This window comes from Eublepharis macularius, chromosome 7 (genome assembly GCF_028583425.1).
Source record: "Eublepharis macularius isolate TG4126 chromosome 7, MPM_Emac_v1.0, whole genome shotgun sequence".
Lineage (NCBI taxonomy): Eukaryota > Metazoa > Chordata > Lepidosauria > Squamata > Eublepharidae > Eublepharis > Eublepharis macularius.
Window position 1 is genome coordinate 32314680 of NC_072796.1, and position 18709 is coordinate 32333388.

The following is an 18709-nucleotide window of genomic DNA, read 5'->3' on the forward strand; positions in this document are numbered from 1 at the left end:
TGAAATCCCTACAATTAAATGAGAATTGATATTGACGCTTTTAACTGTTGCAAAAACTTTAATAGTGTTAATTTGGAACAAACCGACAGCCTTTAATTAATCAATGGCACTTGAAAATATGGAACTATCTTATCATTGAAAAGATAACAATTTACATAGATCAAATACATCTTCCAAAAACTCACACTTCTATGAAAAATGGCTACCTTTCTATGAATTCATTACAGAGGAAGAATTACAAGCTCCTAATCACTTATTTCAAAGTATTTTTGATACATAATCCAACTCAAAACAAGAGTTCACATGGTCAAACTATAGCTAGAATTAATATTATTGACTTAAAAACTATTTAAAGTTGATCGTATATCTTAATTCATAACCCTTAGTATTTTTTGTATTTTTTTCTCTTCTTCTTGTATTACAAGTTAATGTATTCATTGTTATCCTGCTCTCCTTGTATAATTGATGATCTTATAATACAGTTAAAAGTTGAAAAAAAATGTTACTTAGGGACACTAACAATTCACTGCTCCCCCTAAGACTTATACAGAGGCCAGACACCGGAGACAGAAGAAAGGTAATACAGGAGAGGAAGTGAGAGGGGCCTTCTTGGCCACTCCACCCTTCTTTGAGACTGCATGAGTCCGAGCAGCTAGACCAGAGTCTGAACCAATGCATCATCTGCAACGAAAAGGGAGCATGGAGTTTCTCCGGTTTAACCTGGTCAGCAACCAATTTTTAGTAGTAGCTGTATATTTAACTGAGCACGGGGCAGCAACATTGGCTATACACAAAACCCTTCTTGCAGTTCATTCAGTATCAGAGGACTTAAAGAAACTTTTGCTTGCATCTCAGCATGGAATAAAGTAGTTGAGGTGCATAATGGCGGGTGGGGCGGGGGGAATAAAAGGCCAGATTGAGTCGCTGGGACTCCTGGCTGCCTATCCCTACTACAAAGTGACAAGAATATGTTCTGGGTCCTGAGGCCTTTATCAGTGCAGTACCTACCCACATCTTCATCTAGCTTGGTCTTAGGTGGCTCCCATGGTGGCCTGGCAGCTTTGGCCTTCGCCTGACGCTTCCCAAGCTCTTCTTCAAACTTTTCATATAAATCTCTCAATCGGCTCGTTCCGACCACAGTGGAGTCTCCCTTGCAAGCGCAGCAGACAGAAAACAAAAAGTTGAGGGCATTCAGAAACATCTATACCATGTCTTGCAGACCATCAGTGTAAGCAATCAGTTCCAGCCTCCGCCATATTTAATACACAGGCCTATGATATAAAATCATAGGGCCCCAGGATTAAATGCAGTTTGATCTGCAGCAAGGGGAATTCCAGCCGGCTGGGCAAAGAGAGTCGCTGAGACCTGCCCGAGAAATCAGGCATGAAAGGAATATTCATGCAAAATGCAGAGGACTGAGGTGATTGATTTACTGCCTCTCCAGTCACAGGCATGAGCTATGATAAGACAGGGTCTTGCTGTGTCATCCCACTTAGCACATTTCAATACCTTCCATGATGAAATCCCCACCATAAGATCAAGGATCAATCAACCAGCACTGATAAGTTTGATTTGGCTCTGGGAACCTGCATCTTCATATCTAAATTCATCAACTCAGCTCCGTGGAGATTCATTAGTAAACTGCCCCTTTTGTGAGGCGGCAGGAGAGACCGGACCTTTGGACACTTACCGTGAAGGGTCCTTCTCCTCTGAGTGCAGGAGGACATCTTGGGTTGTTTCCTTTTGCCCAATCAGGGAGGCAGGAAGTCAAAAAAATAGCTCTTCCTCTTCCTCTTGGAGCCTAGGAACGCCCCCTTGTTCCAGTTCTGGTGACTCCACAAAGCAGTAGAAGAAAAAACTATCAAATACTAGAACTTTCAAGAAGAAAATACTTGCACCCGACCCGAAAAAGGAAAAACTTAGTCGGTGTGCAGAACTATGTTAAGTAAAAAACAGTGAGAAAAAAACGACTGCGGCATGTTGAGAGCGGAAGGAGAGACAGGAAATTCCAGCCGGAAAGGTGTTGTTTATAAGGAAGTATCAGAGAGGAGTAACAGGAGACGGGGGAGCCTGGGAGGGGCAAGATGTCCTCCTGCACTCAGAGGAGAAGGACCCTTCACGGTAAGTGTCCAAAGGTCCGTTCTCCCTCTGAGGCGGAGGACATCTTGGGTACTCCCAAAGCAGTTAGTCTTCTCCGGGTGGGAGAGGCTCCCCGTCGAACATCACGTGCTGGAGAACTCTCCTTCCGAAGGCAGCGTCCGCTGAATTGAAAATGTTCATTTTGTAGTGTCTGACAAATGTGGAAATTGATGACCAGGTGGCTGCCTTGCAAACCTCTTCCACGGAGGCGTCCTTGAGGAATGCTGCGTTAGTTGCCGCGCTTCTCGCCGAATGAGCAGTAATTCCCTGAGGCACGTCTCTGTTGCACGCCTTGTACGCTTCCATGATGCAGGACTGAATGTTCCTCCCAATGGCTGCCGAGGACATCTTCTTCCCTTGGTTGGGAGGAGAAATATTGATGAAGAGCGAGTCGGAACACCTGATAGATTCAGTCCTAGATAGGTACGACTTGAGGACTCTACGAACGTCGAGGGTATGCCAGTCCCTTTCCTTAGGATGAGAAGGGTTAGGGCAGAAGGATGGCAGATTGATCTCCTGAGCCCTATGGAATCTGGAACAGGATTTGGGAACAAAGGTGGGGTCAGTCCTGAGAACCACTTTATCCCGGTGAAAAATGCACAGGTTGGGCTTGATTGACAGAGCCCCCAGTTCCGAGATCCGCCTCGCTGACGTGACAGCTACCAGGAAAATAGTCTTGATGGTTAGCCATCTCAAGGAAATTGAATGGAGAGGTTCAAACGGGGGCCTGGTTAAGGCCGATAAGACAACGTGAAGCCTCCAAGTAGGGAAACGATGAACAACTGGGGGGCTTAGCAAGGTCGCACCCCTGAGGAAGCGTTGGATGTGAGGATGCCGGGAGAGTCGACAACCTTCCAGGACAGGAAAGACCGAAGACAGAGCCGCTACCTGCTTGCGGAGAGTGGCCGGCTTGAGTCCAGCTTCCAGGCCCTGCTGGAGAAAGTCCAGAATCATAACGATGGACGGGCGCAGAGGATTAACCTTCTTCCTCCTAGCCCAGCGAGCGAAGGCCTTCCAGGTGGTGTTATATAGCCTAATAGTTGATTTCTTCCTAGACGCCAGGAGGGTAAGGATCACCTGCGGAGGGTACCTCAATCTGGTAAGGTACTGCCTCTCAATCTCCACGCGGTCAGACACATCCATTCTGGATGGGGATGCCACACCGGGCCCTGATGCAGAAGATCTGGTATCGTTGGTAGCTGCATCGGAGGGGAAATCGTCAGTGCCTGTATCGTGGAGAACCAGGGTCTCCGAGGCCACCATGGAGCCACTAGGATTACCTCCGCTTGACGTTCCGCTATCCGCCGTAGAAGTTTGGGAAGAACCGGGATCGGTGGAAAGGCGTACAGTAGCCCGTTGGGCCACCGAGTAGAGAGAGCGTCTATCCCTTCTGCCTGGGGGTACAGGAACCTGGAGAGAAACCTCGGAACTTGACAGTTCGCAGGAGTGGCAAACAGGTCCATGATCGGTGTCCCGAAACGTTCCGCAATCATATGGAAAACCTCCTTCTTGAGTGCCCACTCTCCTGGGTGGATGGACTGCCTGCTGAGCCAGTCCGCTTGAATGTTGGTCACGCCCCTGATGTGTTCGGCTTGCAGAGAGAGGAGATTGGCTTCCGCCCAGTGTAAGATCTTCATGGCCTCTCTGTGCAGCTTGGGGGACCGAGTGCCCCCCTGATGGTTGATATATGCCTTGGCTGAGACGTTGTCGGTCCGTACCAGAACATCCTTGCCGACGAGGTCTTGGCTGAAGAAAGCGAGAGCAAGGCGAATGGCTCTGACTTCCAGGAGATTGATTGGCAGGACAGTCTCTTCCGGAGACCACGTACCCTGAGCAGGTCGGTTTTCCAGAACTGCCCCCCAGCCGGTGAGACTGGCATCGGTGAATAGTTGCAGCCTGGGAGGATTGAGGAACGACTTCCCCCGCCGCAGGTTGGGTGCTGAGGTCCACCATCTGAGGCTGGACTTGACCTTCAAGGGCACTGTGAGTTGTCGATCGCATCTTAGTGCAATAAGAGATTGGAACGGTCTGAGGAAGGACACGAGTTCCCGTGTGTGCAGACGGCCCCAGTCCAGGGCCTCGCAGTTCGCTACGAGGGTTCCCATCAGCTTGGAGAGCGACATCAGAGAAACGGAGCTGCGGCTCAGCACCAGAGCGGTCATCTCCTTGGTTTTCTGGATCTTCTCCGGTGGTAGGTAAAAACGACCCTTCCTGGTGTCGACCAACATTCCTAGATGAAGCAGTCTTTGAGAAGGCTGAAGAGAACATTTTGATAAGTTGATCAAGAAACCGTGCGCTTGCAGGAAGAGAACAGTGGTCTGTGTGTCGGCCGCCACCTTTTCCCTGGAGCTTGCTCTGAGTAGCAGGTCGTCTAAGTAGGGATGGATATGAATCCCCCTCTCCCGCAGTCGAACGATGGGGTTGATCAGGATCTTGGAAAACAACCTGGGAGCTGTGGCAAGTCCGAATGGGAGGGCTTTGAACTGAAGGTGGAGACCATTCACATGAAACCTCAGGAATCTGCGATGGGCCTGATGAACCGGAATGTGTAAGTATGCCTCTGTGAGGTCTATGGAGGTGAGGAATTCTTTGGGTCGTAGTGACTCCGCGATAGATCTTAGAGTCTCCATGCGAAAGTGCCTCAGCTTTATGAAACGGTTTACGAACTTTAAGTCCAAAATGGCCCTCCAGTCTCCGTTTCTTTTTGGCACGGTGAAGAATAGGGAGTAAACACCGGAGCCTTGCTCTTGACGAGGTACAGGTTCGACTGCTTGGATGTTCAGGAGATGTTGTACCGCGTTTAAGGTGATGGATCTCCTTTGAGGGTTTCGGCGTAGGGGGGATGACAGAAAGCGATCCGGTGGGTGCGACTTGAACTCTATGGAGTAACCCTTTGAGATTACTTCCAGTGTCCAGGCATCCGCCTTTGAGTCCACCCAGGATTGGAGAAAGAACTGTAGTCTTCCCCCCACCGGAAGCGGCCGTGAGTCAGGACTTCTGAGTTTTGGAGTCGAAGTCCTGCCTTTCCCCTCGTTGTTGGTGTTGTCTGTTAGACCTGAAACCGAAGTTAGCTCTCTTGAACGATTGTTTGTTGGCACTCCAGGAGGACCGTTTGGTATCTGGACGTGGTCTCGCCAAGGAATGGTGTGTACGAAAGGACTGGTTATTGAAGGGTCGTTTGTCATACCGTCTCACCGACTTGTGTAAGGCTTTTTTCTTGTCTTTGGTCTCGATGAGAACCTTTTCCAGGGCATCTCCAAACAGTTTATCCCCCTGGAAGGGGTACGCCATCAGGATAAATTTGGATCTGATGTCAGCTGGCCATGCGCGCAACCAGAGAAGCCTTCTAGCCACTGCCGCAGAGGCAATGGCTCTGGACGAGAAGGTGAGAGCATCCAGAGTAGCATCTGCCGTGAAGGTGGTTGCTTTTAAGACTCTACTAGCCCCTTCTAACAGACGCTTTTGATTTTCAGGTAGCAGCTGGATTAACTTGCGCAGCCAGACTACCGCCGCCCGGGACACGATGGACGCGGTGGAAGATGCTCTAATCGCCATGGCTGCTGCTTCATGCGCTCTCTTGAGTGCCGCTTCCGCCTTCCTATCCAGATTGTCTCTGACTGAGCCTTGGCCATCTTCCGACAACAGCCCAGGTGACTGAAGCGCCGCCACCGGGGCATCAATTCGAGGAACCTGTAAAAGCTCAGATGCATAAGAAGGTAATGCATACAGTTTTTTAAGAGCGCTTGAGCATTGTTTGCTAGAGGCAGGGGAGACCCATTCTGCTTTTAATTGTCTTTCAAAATATTCCGGAAAAGGGAAGACCTTCTCCTGGGTATCACCCCTTGGGAAAAATTCTTTACACCCTCTGGGTCTTGAAGAACCCCTACTGGTACCACTAGATGCCTCTTCCCCTCCTTGTTTCTCCTGAAGCTCTAGGGCAGCCAGAGCCTTACTCAGAAGGTATGGATAGTCCTCTGATTTAAACAGCCTGTTTGACTGGTCAGGCATAATGACTTCTTCCTCCTCCTCTTCTTCTGAAAGGAACTCCCTTTCTTCACCCTCCTCGCTATCAGAGTAGGCTCCCCCCCCTACAACAATATCCCCATCTCTGGCCGGGATTGGGTGTGCTTTTTGGGCTGCCTTGGTAGGCCACTGGCAGGATGTACGCCGCACTTTACTGGGGGGGGAAGGAGGCAGGGAGGAAGACTGGCTTGTTGCCTCGGGAGGGGGCTGGCACCAATGAAAAATCTCTTCCCGCATGGTCTGTAGGAAGGACATGAACTCGCCTCTCAGGAGGGAACCGAGGTCGCCCTGTACATTACCCGTCCCATGGGCTCCGGTGCCGATCGACTGCGGAGGCCACGTCACTGTAGAAGGGCCTGCAGGGCACTCTCCCGGCTGGAGGTTGGCGACCGCGGCACTGGGAGCCGCGCGGGAATCGGCGCGGGCGCCATCTTGGTTTCCCGCCAAAACCGCGGCTGCATCTAACGGGCTGCTGGTGGCCTGCTCGACTGGCCCTGATGCCTGGGAATCCTTCTGCTTGCGTCGCGATTTTTTTGAAGAAGTACGCGGCTTTGCAGCCGGAAAGGTGCCGGGATGCCGTTCAAGCCTGGGCGGCAAGACGGTACCGGGTACAGCAGCCGATTCTGCCGCCGATGCGGCCGTTGGTGAGCTTCCCTCCTCACCCTCCATAAAGCTATCTTCGGAGTCCCTGGACTCCATCGTCTTGATAGACTTGGGCCCAGAGAAAAAAAAGAGTTGAAGGGGGGGGGGAGGGATAGAGATAAGAAAGGTAGAGTAGAGAAGAATAAGAGAGGAAGAGGGAAGGAAAAAAAACTAGAGCTAGGACAAAGAAGACAAAAAAGACAGGACTGTGGGCTGACAGAGAAAACTGTAGCCACAACTGCTCTCCCTGGAGGCAGGAAAGAACTGGAACAAGGGGGCGTTCCTAGGCTCCAAGAGGAAGAGGAAGAGCTATTTTTTTGACTTCCTGCCTCCCTGATTGGGCAAAAGGAAACAACCCAAGATGTCCTCCGCCTCAGAGGGAGAATTTGCATTTCCTTTCACACACCCCGGCAGCAAGTAATCAAAGTAATCAAACCTTTGTAATTCCCAGAGACTGACCTTTACAGTCTTTGCTCCAACGGCTGAGGGGACTCCTCAGCCTCAGGACACGTTTTGATCCAGGGAACCATAAGAACCAGGACTCTGGTGGCTCCATTCAAACTGTGCATGCTGCGACTTCAGATCTGAGCGTTGTACCCTTGGGGTCACTTTCCTAAGCCTCTCTCTCCTGGCTGAGAATGCGGGACATTTGAAGCTGCTCTCTTCCTCTGTGGACCACACTGCACCTCTGATCGATAAATATACTTCCCCCTCTATTCCAACTTCTGCCTAGCCCTCTGTGTGTGTGTGAAACCGTTTTATTATTGCTCCTGTATATGTGTGCATTTTCCTCTTCTAATAAAACATTAATCTTTGAACCCCAAAGCACCAGTCTCATCTGCTACCTTGGGGAAAGGACCCCGTAAACATTGGTGGAGTTTATGCTGCAATTCCCCCTCTCACATAGCCGTCTTCCTTGCTGCTAATTCCCCCTCACTCTCTTACTCGCAAAAAGACCAATTCAAGTAACACCAGAAGATGAGAAAACATCACACAGAAACCCCATGCAAAAACCAGTCATAAAGGGTAACTACAGACCACCATTTGACAAGTTGCAATGAACCACTGAGGTCATTCATGCATTTAGGAAGAAGGTTAACTTCCACCATCCACCCACATGCTGAAGGAAGCATGACTGTAGTTGTCCAGGAATACGAGGTAGTTAGAAAGTGATAATATTCTCCTCTCCGCTTTCACAGACATTATGGATGACCAGAGCTCCATGTTTTTGCATGTCTAAATTACTCTTGGCATTTTTTCTACCATAGAAAGCATTCCTGTGAATAAATTAGCATTCACTCTGAATACAGATCTTAACGTGTGGCATAATTGATGGTGGAAAGTAACAGCCAACTTATGGCAATTCTGTAATATTTTCAAGGCAAGAGACATTCAGAGGTGGTTTGCTTTTGCCTGCTTCCAATAATAATTACACAGGTCTAATTTGTTGGATATAAGCAGGCTAGGCTGCTGTACCCTCCCACAGCGAGGCATATACATGATCAATCATCATATACAGTGATCTACATGAATGGTTGCAGGCTATGTACAGAAGGGCTTTCCATATGGGAAAAGCATGATGCATGAAGCAGCTCTGATTAGCTATGCTGTCTCTGCATCTGTGCACTTCACGATGCAAACAGGCAAAGAGTTTGGGTCCATGTTAATTAAACTTTAACTTTGAACTTTTTGTTAATTTAAACTTTTTAAAAAAATAATCAAGTTTCAAAAATTTATAATGTAAACATGTTGTCAGGTTCTGAGTTGAGGTCGTCGCCGCCTGCGGGAGGGTGTGTGTGTCTGACCTCTAGTGTGGTCTATTCTCGGCAAGTGTCGCAGGAATAGCCTCTGAACTGGAGGGAGAAGTGGGGTTCAGAACACCCTCGCTCCCTCTGTGGGGTTGGTGCTGTGAGTTCACAGTGGTCTCTTTGCCTTGTCACACTTCTGCTGTGCTCTCTCTCTCTGCTTCTCTTAGTCACCATCCACTCTTGGCCATTCTGACAACCACCCTTAAATAGCCTTTCCCTTCTGAAGGTGTCCCCCACTCATTCCCCCAGGCTTCACCCTGTCTGATCCAATCCTTCCCCTTCTACCCTGATGGCCAGGTTAGCTGGCCTCTCTCTGCCCCAGTGGGGCATCTGCTGGCCCTTGGTGCTGTCTCTGCCCTCCTCCGCTGGCCTGCAGGGCAGAGCTGGCTGGCCCACTCCAGTGGGCATGGCAGGGCCGTTGGGCCACTCCGAGGAGCCCATCCGCTGGTTGGCCCAGCTGTTGCTTGCCACCGGGATTCCTCCTGCAGCAGCCCCAGCGTCACTCCTGGCTGCTTGTGCTGGCCTGCAGACTGAAGCGCTGGCATGGGCTGCTCCTCCTGGCTCTGCTGTAGCTCCACTGAGCCCAGCTGCGTCTCTGGAGCCTTCTGCCACCTCAGGGTTGCTCCCTGGCCCCTCAGAGACTTACAGGGTGTTCCACGATCTCGGCTTGAGCCCCACCCTGTAGGCGACTTGGCCCTTGGCTCCCTCATGGATCGCCTCCCTGCACTGGCAGCCGCCCAATGTCCCAGGCTGCTACGGCTGCCGTCCTACTACCCTCCAATGTTGGGGACCCTGTGCCATCACTGCCATGTAGGGGCAGGGGGGTCGAGGACGGGGGGGGCTGGCCTCCCTTCCCCCCCCCTGAACACGTTAAATCTAATACATTACCAGGTTTAAAAATTCTGACACGCATGTTGATGTCTATGCACCTAATTTCTCAGAACTTAATCTATTATTTTTTATCACTGATACTGAGTTTAGACCTGTTGTTCCATTTAAAAAACAAACCATGCAAGTTTTACATTAACCACTATAAATATGGCATAGTAGCAGTGTTATCCTAAATAGAGTTACGTTCAACTCAGACCACTGACTTGACCAGTCACAGAAAGGCATAACTCAGTTTAAGATGGCACTACTGGTCACCTATTTGTATTCATTATTTATTAAGAATATTTGGGATATGCCTAACAAACAGCATAGATGTTCACTTATATCATGGTGGGGGGAATAATTGTTCAGTCCAGTATCTACCAGCACGTACTTCTGGAAACCTCAAGTAAATGAACTTACTTGAGATGTTCAGGTTTACACAAAATCTAAGAGAAATATGAAATTTAACAATTGCTGCTCCCTAGTAGATAGAGAGAGCCAGTTTGGTGTAGTGTTTGTAGTTGTAGTAGAAAGTCAGTTTGGTGTAGTGGTTACAAGCAGAAGGACTCTACTCTGGAGAAGCACGTTTGATTCCCCACTCCTCCGCTTGAAGCTGGCTGGGTGACTCTGGGTCGGTTACAGCTTCTAGGAGCTCCCTCAGCCCCACCCACCTCACAGGATGATTGTTGTGGGGATAAAAATAACATACTTTGTAAACTGCTCTGAGTGGGCGTTAAGCTGTCCTTAAGGGCGGTATATAAATCAAATGTTATTATTATATGTCTTTTGTAACACAAATCCCTGCATGATTACAAGTTTGGGATTATGCTCCTGGGTAATATAAATTATTGCAAACAGGTACTTTTTTCCTAGCAAGTGATTAATACAAAATCTATCTTACAAGAAAGACGGAAAAGAATTTAAATTAATTGATTTAAACTGGCCCTTTTCTGTGGTGACCGATTCCCCCCCACCAAGCGGATTGATTTTAAAATGTACTGTCGAAGGCTTTCACGGCCGGAGAACGATGGTTGTTGTGGGTTTTCCGGGCTGTATTGCCGTGGTCTTGGCATTGTAGTTCCTGATGTTTCGCCAGCAGCTGTGGCTGGCATCTTCAGAGGTGTAGCACCAAAAGACAGAGATCTCTGACTGTGACACTCAGAGATCTTTGTCTTTTGGTGCTACACCTCTGAAGATGCCAGCCACAGCTGCTGGCGAAACGTCAGGAACTACAATGCCAAGACCACGGCAATACAGCCCGGAAAACCCACAACAACCATGATTTTAAAATGTTTATTGTCTGAAGTGACAGAATGATTGTTTTTGGACACTACAGGATGTTTTGCATCTTTGAATTAACCCTAATGCAGTTCCTAAAAGGAAGGAACAGGACGTTTGCTGCAGTCGTTCAAAATGCATACCACTTGGTCCATTGGGTCGTTCGAATAGTAGCTTTCTGAATGGGTACAGCGAACCCACACTGGCTTCAGGAGGTCCTCATCCTCTTCCTCATTCTTTTCGGCAACAGCCTCTTCTGGCTCCTTGTCTTTGATGGAGGTATAGCTCTTCTCTCTGCTGGTGTTTTCCAACCACCGATCCCTATCCTCTTCCCACCGAGGTCTCTTTCGGTCTTGGCTGGGGGACCGACTGCATAGGAATGGAAGGGAATAACCATTCACCCGTTTGCAGCAGAATTAAGCACAATTCATTCGTGCACGTAAACCACTCAGTCAGCTGGTTCATATACCCCTGGTTCACAAAACTGGCTCATACACACAGTGTTATCTTCAATGCTGTATTAAACACAGTGTTTATCAAAACCATACATCTGGAAAAGGGAGCTTTGACTCTCAAAAGCTTACACCACTGAAAAATAAGGTGCCACTAGACTCAAATCCTGCTGTTCTACTGCAGATCAACACAGTTACCCACCTGACACTATGCACAAGAAGCTTTAATATCTGTACTTCCTGCTCAACTTACAGCTGTCAGCTCTCTCCCTTCAGGACCTTCAGTATACTGTAATATTTAAAGACGTACTATCATAGCACTCATTGCTTGATGCTAACTAGAGATAGGCACGAACCGAAATACGAACCAAAGTTCTTCACGAACCAGGCCAGTTCGTCAGATCCCATTTCCAATGAACCGCCACGAACTTTAGGGTGGTTTGTTTGGTTCGGTTTTTGGTTTGTCACCGCAGACAGCCTGGTGCCAATCAATCAGTTTCCTAGGCAACGGGGGTTGGGCTTTCTGCAGACCTTATGCTGACCCAAAAGTGAACTTCTGACCTGGAAGCGGTGATTTGCTAGCCCAGAAGTGACATTTTCATAAACCAAAAACAAATTGGTTTGTGAAACAGGGCAGGTTTGTGAAAGTTCGTGGTTCGTGAAACATGGTTCATTTTTTTTCTGGTTCGTGCCCATCTCTATTGCTAACGCTTGGGGGAAAAAAATCATACAGTTGAACAGAGAAGCCTGCCGAAATTGGGAATTATTATGTCAAGGGTAAAGTATGATATGCAGGAGTTTCTGCACATACACAAGTCAATACTGCATTCATCGAGAGATGTAAATTTATGTGAAGCTGTCCCAAGCCCTCAGTGATTTTTATTCTAAAAAGCCATACAACAGAATCCAAAATGGCTGATGGCCAAATTCTATAGTTTTCAACACTGAACATACAAGTGAGAACAAGCTTATTTTAGGTGATCAGAAGCTCCAATGTGTTGTCTGCCATTCAAAAGAAAACTGTGAAGGAGTGGGGGAAAGACACCAATTGTGGTAACAGGACTAGAGAAGAGGATTTTTTACAATTCCCCCCTCCCCAGTGCTGATTACCTTACTCTACACCTCCCCACCGCCATTCACCATTGTGATTTTTTGTAGAAGAAATAAGTACTGGTTAATATACAGAATAAAGACTAGTTAATATACAGCCTTAAAGCTGAGAACTTGAAAATGTCAAATGGGATGAACACGTTGGTGCAATCTCATGTTTGTAGACACGCATATTCTATCCAAGTTTGCCGTTGATTAATATGTGAAAAAGCCCTCTAAGGTATACATTCCTAAGCACGAAATGGAAGAAACAGAAATCAAGGCAGTACAAGAAATTTAATACACCAACTGACCTAATTAGATTTCCCAAGTCAGAGAACAGGGTTCAAAGAAGTTAAAATGCAGAAACATATGAAGGGTAACCACCTTCTTTGGCCCGAGTGCCAAAAATATGCAAAATCTGTATGTGAAACGCTAGAGAGCTGGCAAATAAAATTGGGGGGTGTATTTGACCAGATACACTTGGAGCAAGCCAAGTCCCTGTGGTGCCACAAGTATCTGAGGGATCCATTTTGGACTCAACTGGTGGCCGTACAGGTCTGGGGGGGCAATGATGTGGATCTGAGAGCCAGTCTGATGTAGTGGTTAAGAGCGACGGGACTCTAATCTAGAGAACTGGGTTTCATTCCCCACCCCTCCGTTTGAAGCCAGCTGGGTGATCTTGGGTCAGTCACAGCTCTCTTAGAGCTCTCTCATCCCCACCCACCTCATATGGTGATTGTTGTAGGAATAATAACATACTTTGTAAACCACTCTGAGTGAGTGTTAAGTTGTCCTGAAGGGTGGTATATAAATCAAATGTTGTTTTGTAGTAGTGGTTGTTGTTATAAACCCTGCCTGTTGCCTTCTCCCACATCGCCGGCCTCAGCAGTGCTGTCAGCGTTTCAATGGCCTGGGCAGCATTCTGGCCCTGAGTATCAAGCCAAATGGTCTGACGAGCTGCTGTGCCAGAAGGTGCCTAACCCTGGACTATCCCATGAATTAGCAGAGCATACGTGTATCACTTTCAGGTCAAGAGACGCTACCAGAATGGAAGTGTTGTGAAACATACGTTCTTCTGCCTAAACCAAATAACCAACACCTACCCAACAGCACCTCTGAGGCAAATAACCCATCTTACCTTCCAGTTCTCTTGTGATCTTTTCTGTAGGGCCTCTCTGCAGAAGGCGATCGTCGGCTGTCACGGTGACGGTATCTTTCCCTCTGACGTTCTCTTTAAGAGTTAAATTAAGAAACATTAAAATCCTAGTTCTCAATTTTGGTAAATTCCAGTGTGAAATAACAAGGGGAGAACCAAATATGTGACCAGTCTAATAATTCTGGAGATAAAATATCATAACCTTTTCATCATGCTGTTTTTTTTAAAAAAAAAAACTCTGGGCCAACATGCTCTGTGGCGAGACTCTAGCAAGGGACTTCTCTTTGCCTTTTGTATTTTTAGCCTCCACTCCTGTAAGGTGCCAGGGTTTCAAACCAAGAACCATAGTATAACAGGACTCAAGAGATTTCTATGTGCTACAGAGAACAGATTTTATGGCTTAGTCATAAGCAGAACTACCCCTACAGAGAGAGTGATACTTGAGCAAACACTTGAGAATGCTTCTCTCGACACAAGGCCACTAAGTAAGAGCCAATGTGTTCTAGTGGTTAGAGTGTTGTCTAGGATCTGGGAAACCCGGGTTCGAATCCCCTCTCTGCCATGGAAGCTTGCAGAGTGACTTTGGGCCAGTCACGTACCGTCAACCTCATCTACCTCACAGAGCTGTGAGGATAAAATGAAGGAATGGAGAATGATGTAAGCTGCTGCAGGTCCCCACTGGGAAGAAAGGCAAATTACAAGTGAAATTAAAAAACACGAAAGTAAAGTTCCATCTGCTCCTATAACACTGCCCGCCCCCCTCTAACCTTGGTCCTCAGACTCAAGTTAGGCATAGGGAGAAGCGCCTGGTCTGCTTTGAACACCTGCTTGCTTCCAAGCCACTAGCTCTGGCACCTAACCACAGCTGATTCCGCACACGTTGGATAATGCACTTTCAATGCACTTTAGCAATCGTTTGGAAGTGGATTTTTTGTTTCACACATGAAAAATTCAGTTCCAAATTATCTCTAAAGAGGATTGGAAGTGCATTATCCAACGCGTGCGGAATCCGCACACCTCAGGCTACTAGTATTTTCAACGATCAGCTCAAAGAAAATATAGAGGCTTTATTGTTTAGGATGACTCTGGGTTAATGACAAAATGGAGGACAGCAGCATAGGAAAGGATCTCAACAAATGCTAGGCAACTTTTTGGGATCTCACACCCTCCTATGGTTTTTTACATTTTCTCTACAAAGCATCGTTGCTCCCTATTTTTCCTGCGATCATCTTTACTAGGGAAAAAAAACACTGAAATAATTCAGGAACATCATATATCCTCTGATACAAGCCTACCCAGGAGTCCTGCTCATCAGGCCCTGTTGCGCATGCTTCTACTGCATGACAGAGATGTGGCAGAACACCATCTTCCATGAGGATTGCGTGGCCCCTTCTCTAACCGTGAAATCCTAATCAGAGTTACTCCAGTCTAAGCCCACTGAAATCAATGGGCTTAGACTAGTGTAATTCTGTTTAGGATTTCCCTGTAAATCTTTTACCACAGTAAACAATTTTATTGTCCAGACTGGATGATCCATCTTGGCGCTTTCAAGGCAGAAATGTATAGACCACATCTTTATGGTTAATAACATCCTGGAATTTTTGCTAAGGAAAATGGTTAAAAACTGCTTTTGATATTTTTTCTATGTAATGGTTTTTGATAATTAAAAATACAATGTCATTTTCTGGCACTCATTTGGTTAAGCTGATTAGTGAACTGTTGGACAATGGGGATTAAATCTTCTCTTATATATAGATGTTATAATTGGACTCCTGTGGGGTTTTAAGTGCTGCTGGTCAAAACTTGTTTGTTTTTTGGTGTGATTCTTATTTTTTTAGTGGTGCTATGATCTTGTAAGATGCTTTGGAGATTCTTTTGGTGTTGAAAAGGAGCATGTAAATGTTTCAAACAAATTAATAAGTATAATGTAAGGTGGTGGCAGAATAGGTAAGTTTGGCATAGATCTTGCTTCAAAAAAAAGCAGACAGGTACCAGTATTTCTCAGTCCATTTATAGTGACTAGCCAGCAATTTCCGCTACTATGTAAGATGAGCACTTCACAGCTTGAATAATGCTTACTGCAAACATGTGACATAAGCCATTAATTCTTAAAAATCTGTAATTTAGCTCCATGCTATTAAATCTAAAACACAATGAAGTCCTGTTAACTGCTTCCATGTCCAACACCCACAACCATGAGGGCAAGAAAAATACAACAGTTTTAGGACGTCAACCTCCAGACAAGATATGAGATGATATGGACTCTATGCTACATACATGCCTAGAGGGTACGAGGGTACACATCTTTGAGCAACTCTGCCTCTCTATGCAAAAACAAATAGGAGTCTTGAGGAACTTTAAAAATTAACAAAAATTTATTCCAGCATACGCTCCCCTCTGGAATTCTCTCTCTCTCTGTTCTATAGATGAAAACTGGCAGAAAGAGTACTGAGGTTTGATGGGACACATCAGGTGTCAAATCTCTCTTTAGTTGTGAACTTCACTGTTTCACTTTGGGGCAGTCCTTTTTTGTTATCCTAATACACTTCATAATGTTTTGAGACAATAAAATAGTTTACCCAATATTTCTGGCACCTGGAGTTTACCTGGCCGTAAATTGGGACATCAAGCTGATTTCTAAAAAGATGTACACCATCTCACCTATAACATTCATAACTTCTGTGGCGAGGCGGAGTCCTTCCCCTGACGTAATCTGACCTATGCCGACTACTTTCTTGCCGCCTTCGGTCCGGGCTTCTCCCTCGATCTCGCCGGTCAGCGTGGTTGGTGGACCGATGCCGATCTCCATGCCCATGGCCGTGGTCCCGGTGTCGATGCTCTTCGTAGTGTTTACCTCTCTCGGGTGACCGTCGTTCATTTGGGGGCTTTTCTACCGGATACTGACTTGAGTGCCGGAAATTAGCATTGCTGTTGCCGCCACTGTTTGTGTTGCTGTTGCCACCACTTTGGTAAGAGTTTGCATTATGCTGATAGCTGTTAAAATTAGGAGGTGGAAAGGTCTGTTGTGAATAAGCTGGAGAGTACACAGGCTGGTAATTGACCTGTTGTGGAATGATTGGCGGTGGCAGGTGATGCGGCATGGATGGAGGTGGCATCATATAAGGAAACGTGTTCTGTCCAGTTGCATTTGTTGGTACAGGGGGGTTGCCAGGGTTCGGGACAGGTGGGGGAGCTGGAGGGAAGCAAGGAGGGAGTGGGAAATTCTGTCTCACTTGGTGGCCAGCAAAAGGTGGCCTTGGGGGACATTGGCTGATGGCACTCTGAGGTGAGGGGGGGATAGGTGGCGGGTATGGCACAAAATCCGGCCGAGGAGGTGCATAGTTTGCAGCAGGTGGGTTCGAGTAGGCAGATGGAGTCACAGATTGCTGGTCGTATTGATACGCAACTGAAGGCTGCTGCTGAGGGTGCAACTGTCTCAGGTTCTGGGGACGAAAAGTTTGCGTCGAAGTCCTTACTGGAGTCCCTCCTCGGCCCCGGGGACAGCCTCGCCCAGCATGGAAAGACATCGTACATCTTTTTAAAAAAATGAAAAATCACATGTTATGCAGCCCAACTGTAATGAATAAAGTCCCCTAGATGCATCCTGGGTATCCCATTATTATCAAACTATTATTACTGACAAACGCAACATATTGCTGGCAAACAGCAATTTCTTTAAGAACCATTTTATGCAATAATCATACCTGAACCAAGGTGACACTCATGTAACACACTGAAAGCTGACACAGCACAGTGGCTAAGAACAGGAGCAGGGAAATTCTGGGTTCAAGTCTCACCTCAGTCATAAAACCACCTTTCAACAAGATTTTTTCCCTAAATCTGTAATACAAGGGAAATAGTAACTTGCCTTAAGAGGTCATCTTAAAAGATTACAGAGATAATATACATGAAGGGAACATTCCCAGCAGACACCGCCCTGCAGGGCAGCCAGCAGACCAGGGACCCAGTAGCTCTGCCAAAACCTGAAGGGCCGTTCAGTTCAGATCTGGCCACAGGTTTGCCAACTCCTGGAGATTTCGGAGGTGGAGCCCGAGGACATCGGGGGTTAGAGAGGGGAGGGGACTTTAGCCAGGTATGTCATACAGCCCGCCCAACAAAGCTGCCATTTTCTCCAGGGGAACTGAACTCTGTGACCTGGAGATCAATTGTAATTTTGGGAGATCTCCAGTCACCACCTGGAGATGGCAACCCTGCCTGGCCAGCCGTTGAGGCACCGGCTGAGCCAACAGAGGCTCCTGAACCATTTCAACTTCCCAAGTCTCCCCCTGTACACTGTAAAAGAGGGCAGGCACTGAAATACTGTGGCTTATGGAATAGCTTTCAGACACTGTTGTCTTATGTTTTAAAGAGGGTGATTCGTGTTTCATGATTATAGGAACTCCAGCTCTACATATACAAACAGAAACGCACGTACGGGTGTTCCTTTAAGTCTGGATGAAAGCCTACTAAATGAAATGGGAACGTGTACAGGAAAATATAATTTCTGTCCTGAGTACTTGGTGCCTCGCCATTGAATCATTTAAAGAACAAAACAAGAACGCGAAAGCCCCATCCGTCCCGATTCGAAGAACAACGTCATCATGGCGGGTCATGCTGACTCAAGAGTAAGCCCCACGGACTTCAGTGGTTACTCCCAAGTAAACCTTCTAAAAGGAAAGTAAACGGAAATTCTGGGAGGGGTGGGGCTACCTGGTGCGCACATCTGGACACGCTTTTAGGCTTCTCTATTCTAACTTCTCAGCAGCGCGGATGAACGGGGAAGATGTGCGAATTGGGACGGGGACCCCGGATCCAAGACTGCCCAGAGGCACATTCCCGCCGCCCCCGCGATGTTTCTCCGCGGAAAAAGCGCTTCCCTCTTCTCCCCGCCCCATAGGAGAAGAGGGCAGGCAACTCGCTTGCTCGAATGCACAGCTGCGATCCAGCCGCTTTCACCTTACCTGCCAAGGGTTCATCCAGCCCCAGCAAGCAGCCGAGCAAGGCAAACGTGCAAACAAAACACTGCCGGCGGAAGGGAATCGCAGAAAGGAGGCGCGCGTCCCCGGCAAAGCGGAAGCGCCGCGGTTTTTCACGGCGGGAGAGGAAAGCGCCACCCGCGCTCCGGGCCAGGCTATACGATGATTTCACCCATCAGCTGCGGAATCTCAGAGGCCCCCTGCCAGCGCTCCGTCACCTTGCACTGGCGACTGCGCCCCGGCGATGCACGTGGAATTGGGGGCTCCCCC

General features: G+C 47.6%; 1 protein-coding gene across 1 annotated transcript in view; it reads right to left on the bottom strand.

The window, feature by feature from the left end:
* Positions 1–18508, bottom strand: part of DROSHA (drosha ribonuclease III) — a 125864-nt gene extending 107356 nt beyond the window's left edge. Inside the window, exons 1-5 of the mRNA XM_054984877.1 lie at positions 18425–18508; positions 16125–16997; positions 13446–13538; positions 10907–11132; positions 1009–1150 (exon numbers count right to left, since the gene is read on the bottom strand). Coding sequence (XP_054840852.1) covers positions 1009–1150; positions 10907–11132; positions 13446–13538; positions 16125–16990 — 1327 coding nt within the window. The 5' untranslated portion in view covers positions 16991–16997; positions 18425–18508. The remainder of the gene's footprint in view (positions 1–1008; positions 1151–10906; positions 11133–13445; positions 13539–16124; positions 16998–18424) is intronic.
* Between the last annotated feature and the right edge of the window lie 201 nt (positions 18509–18709).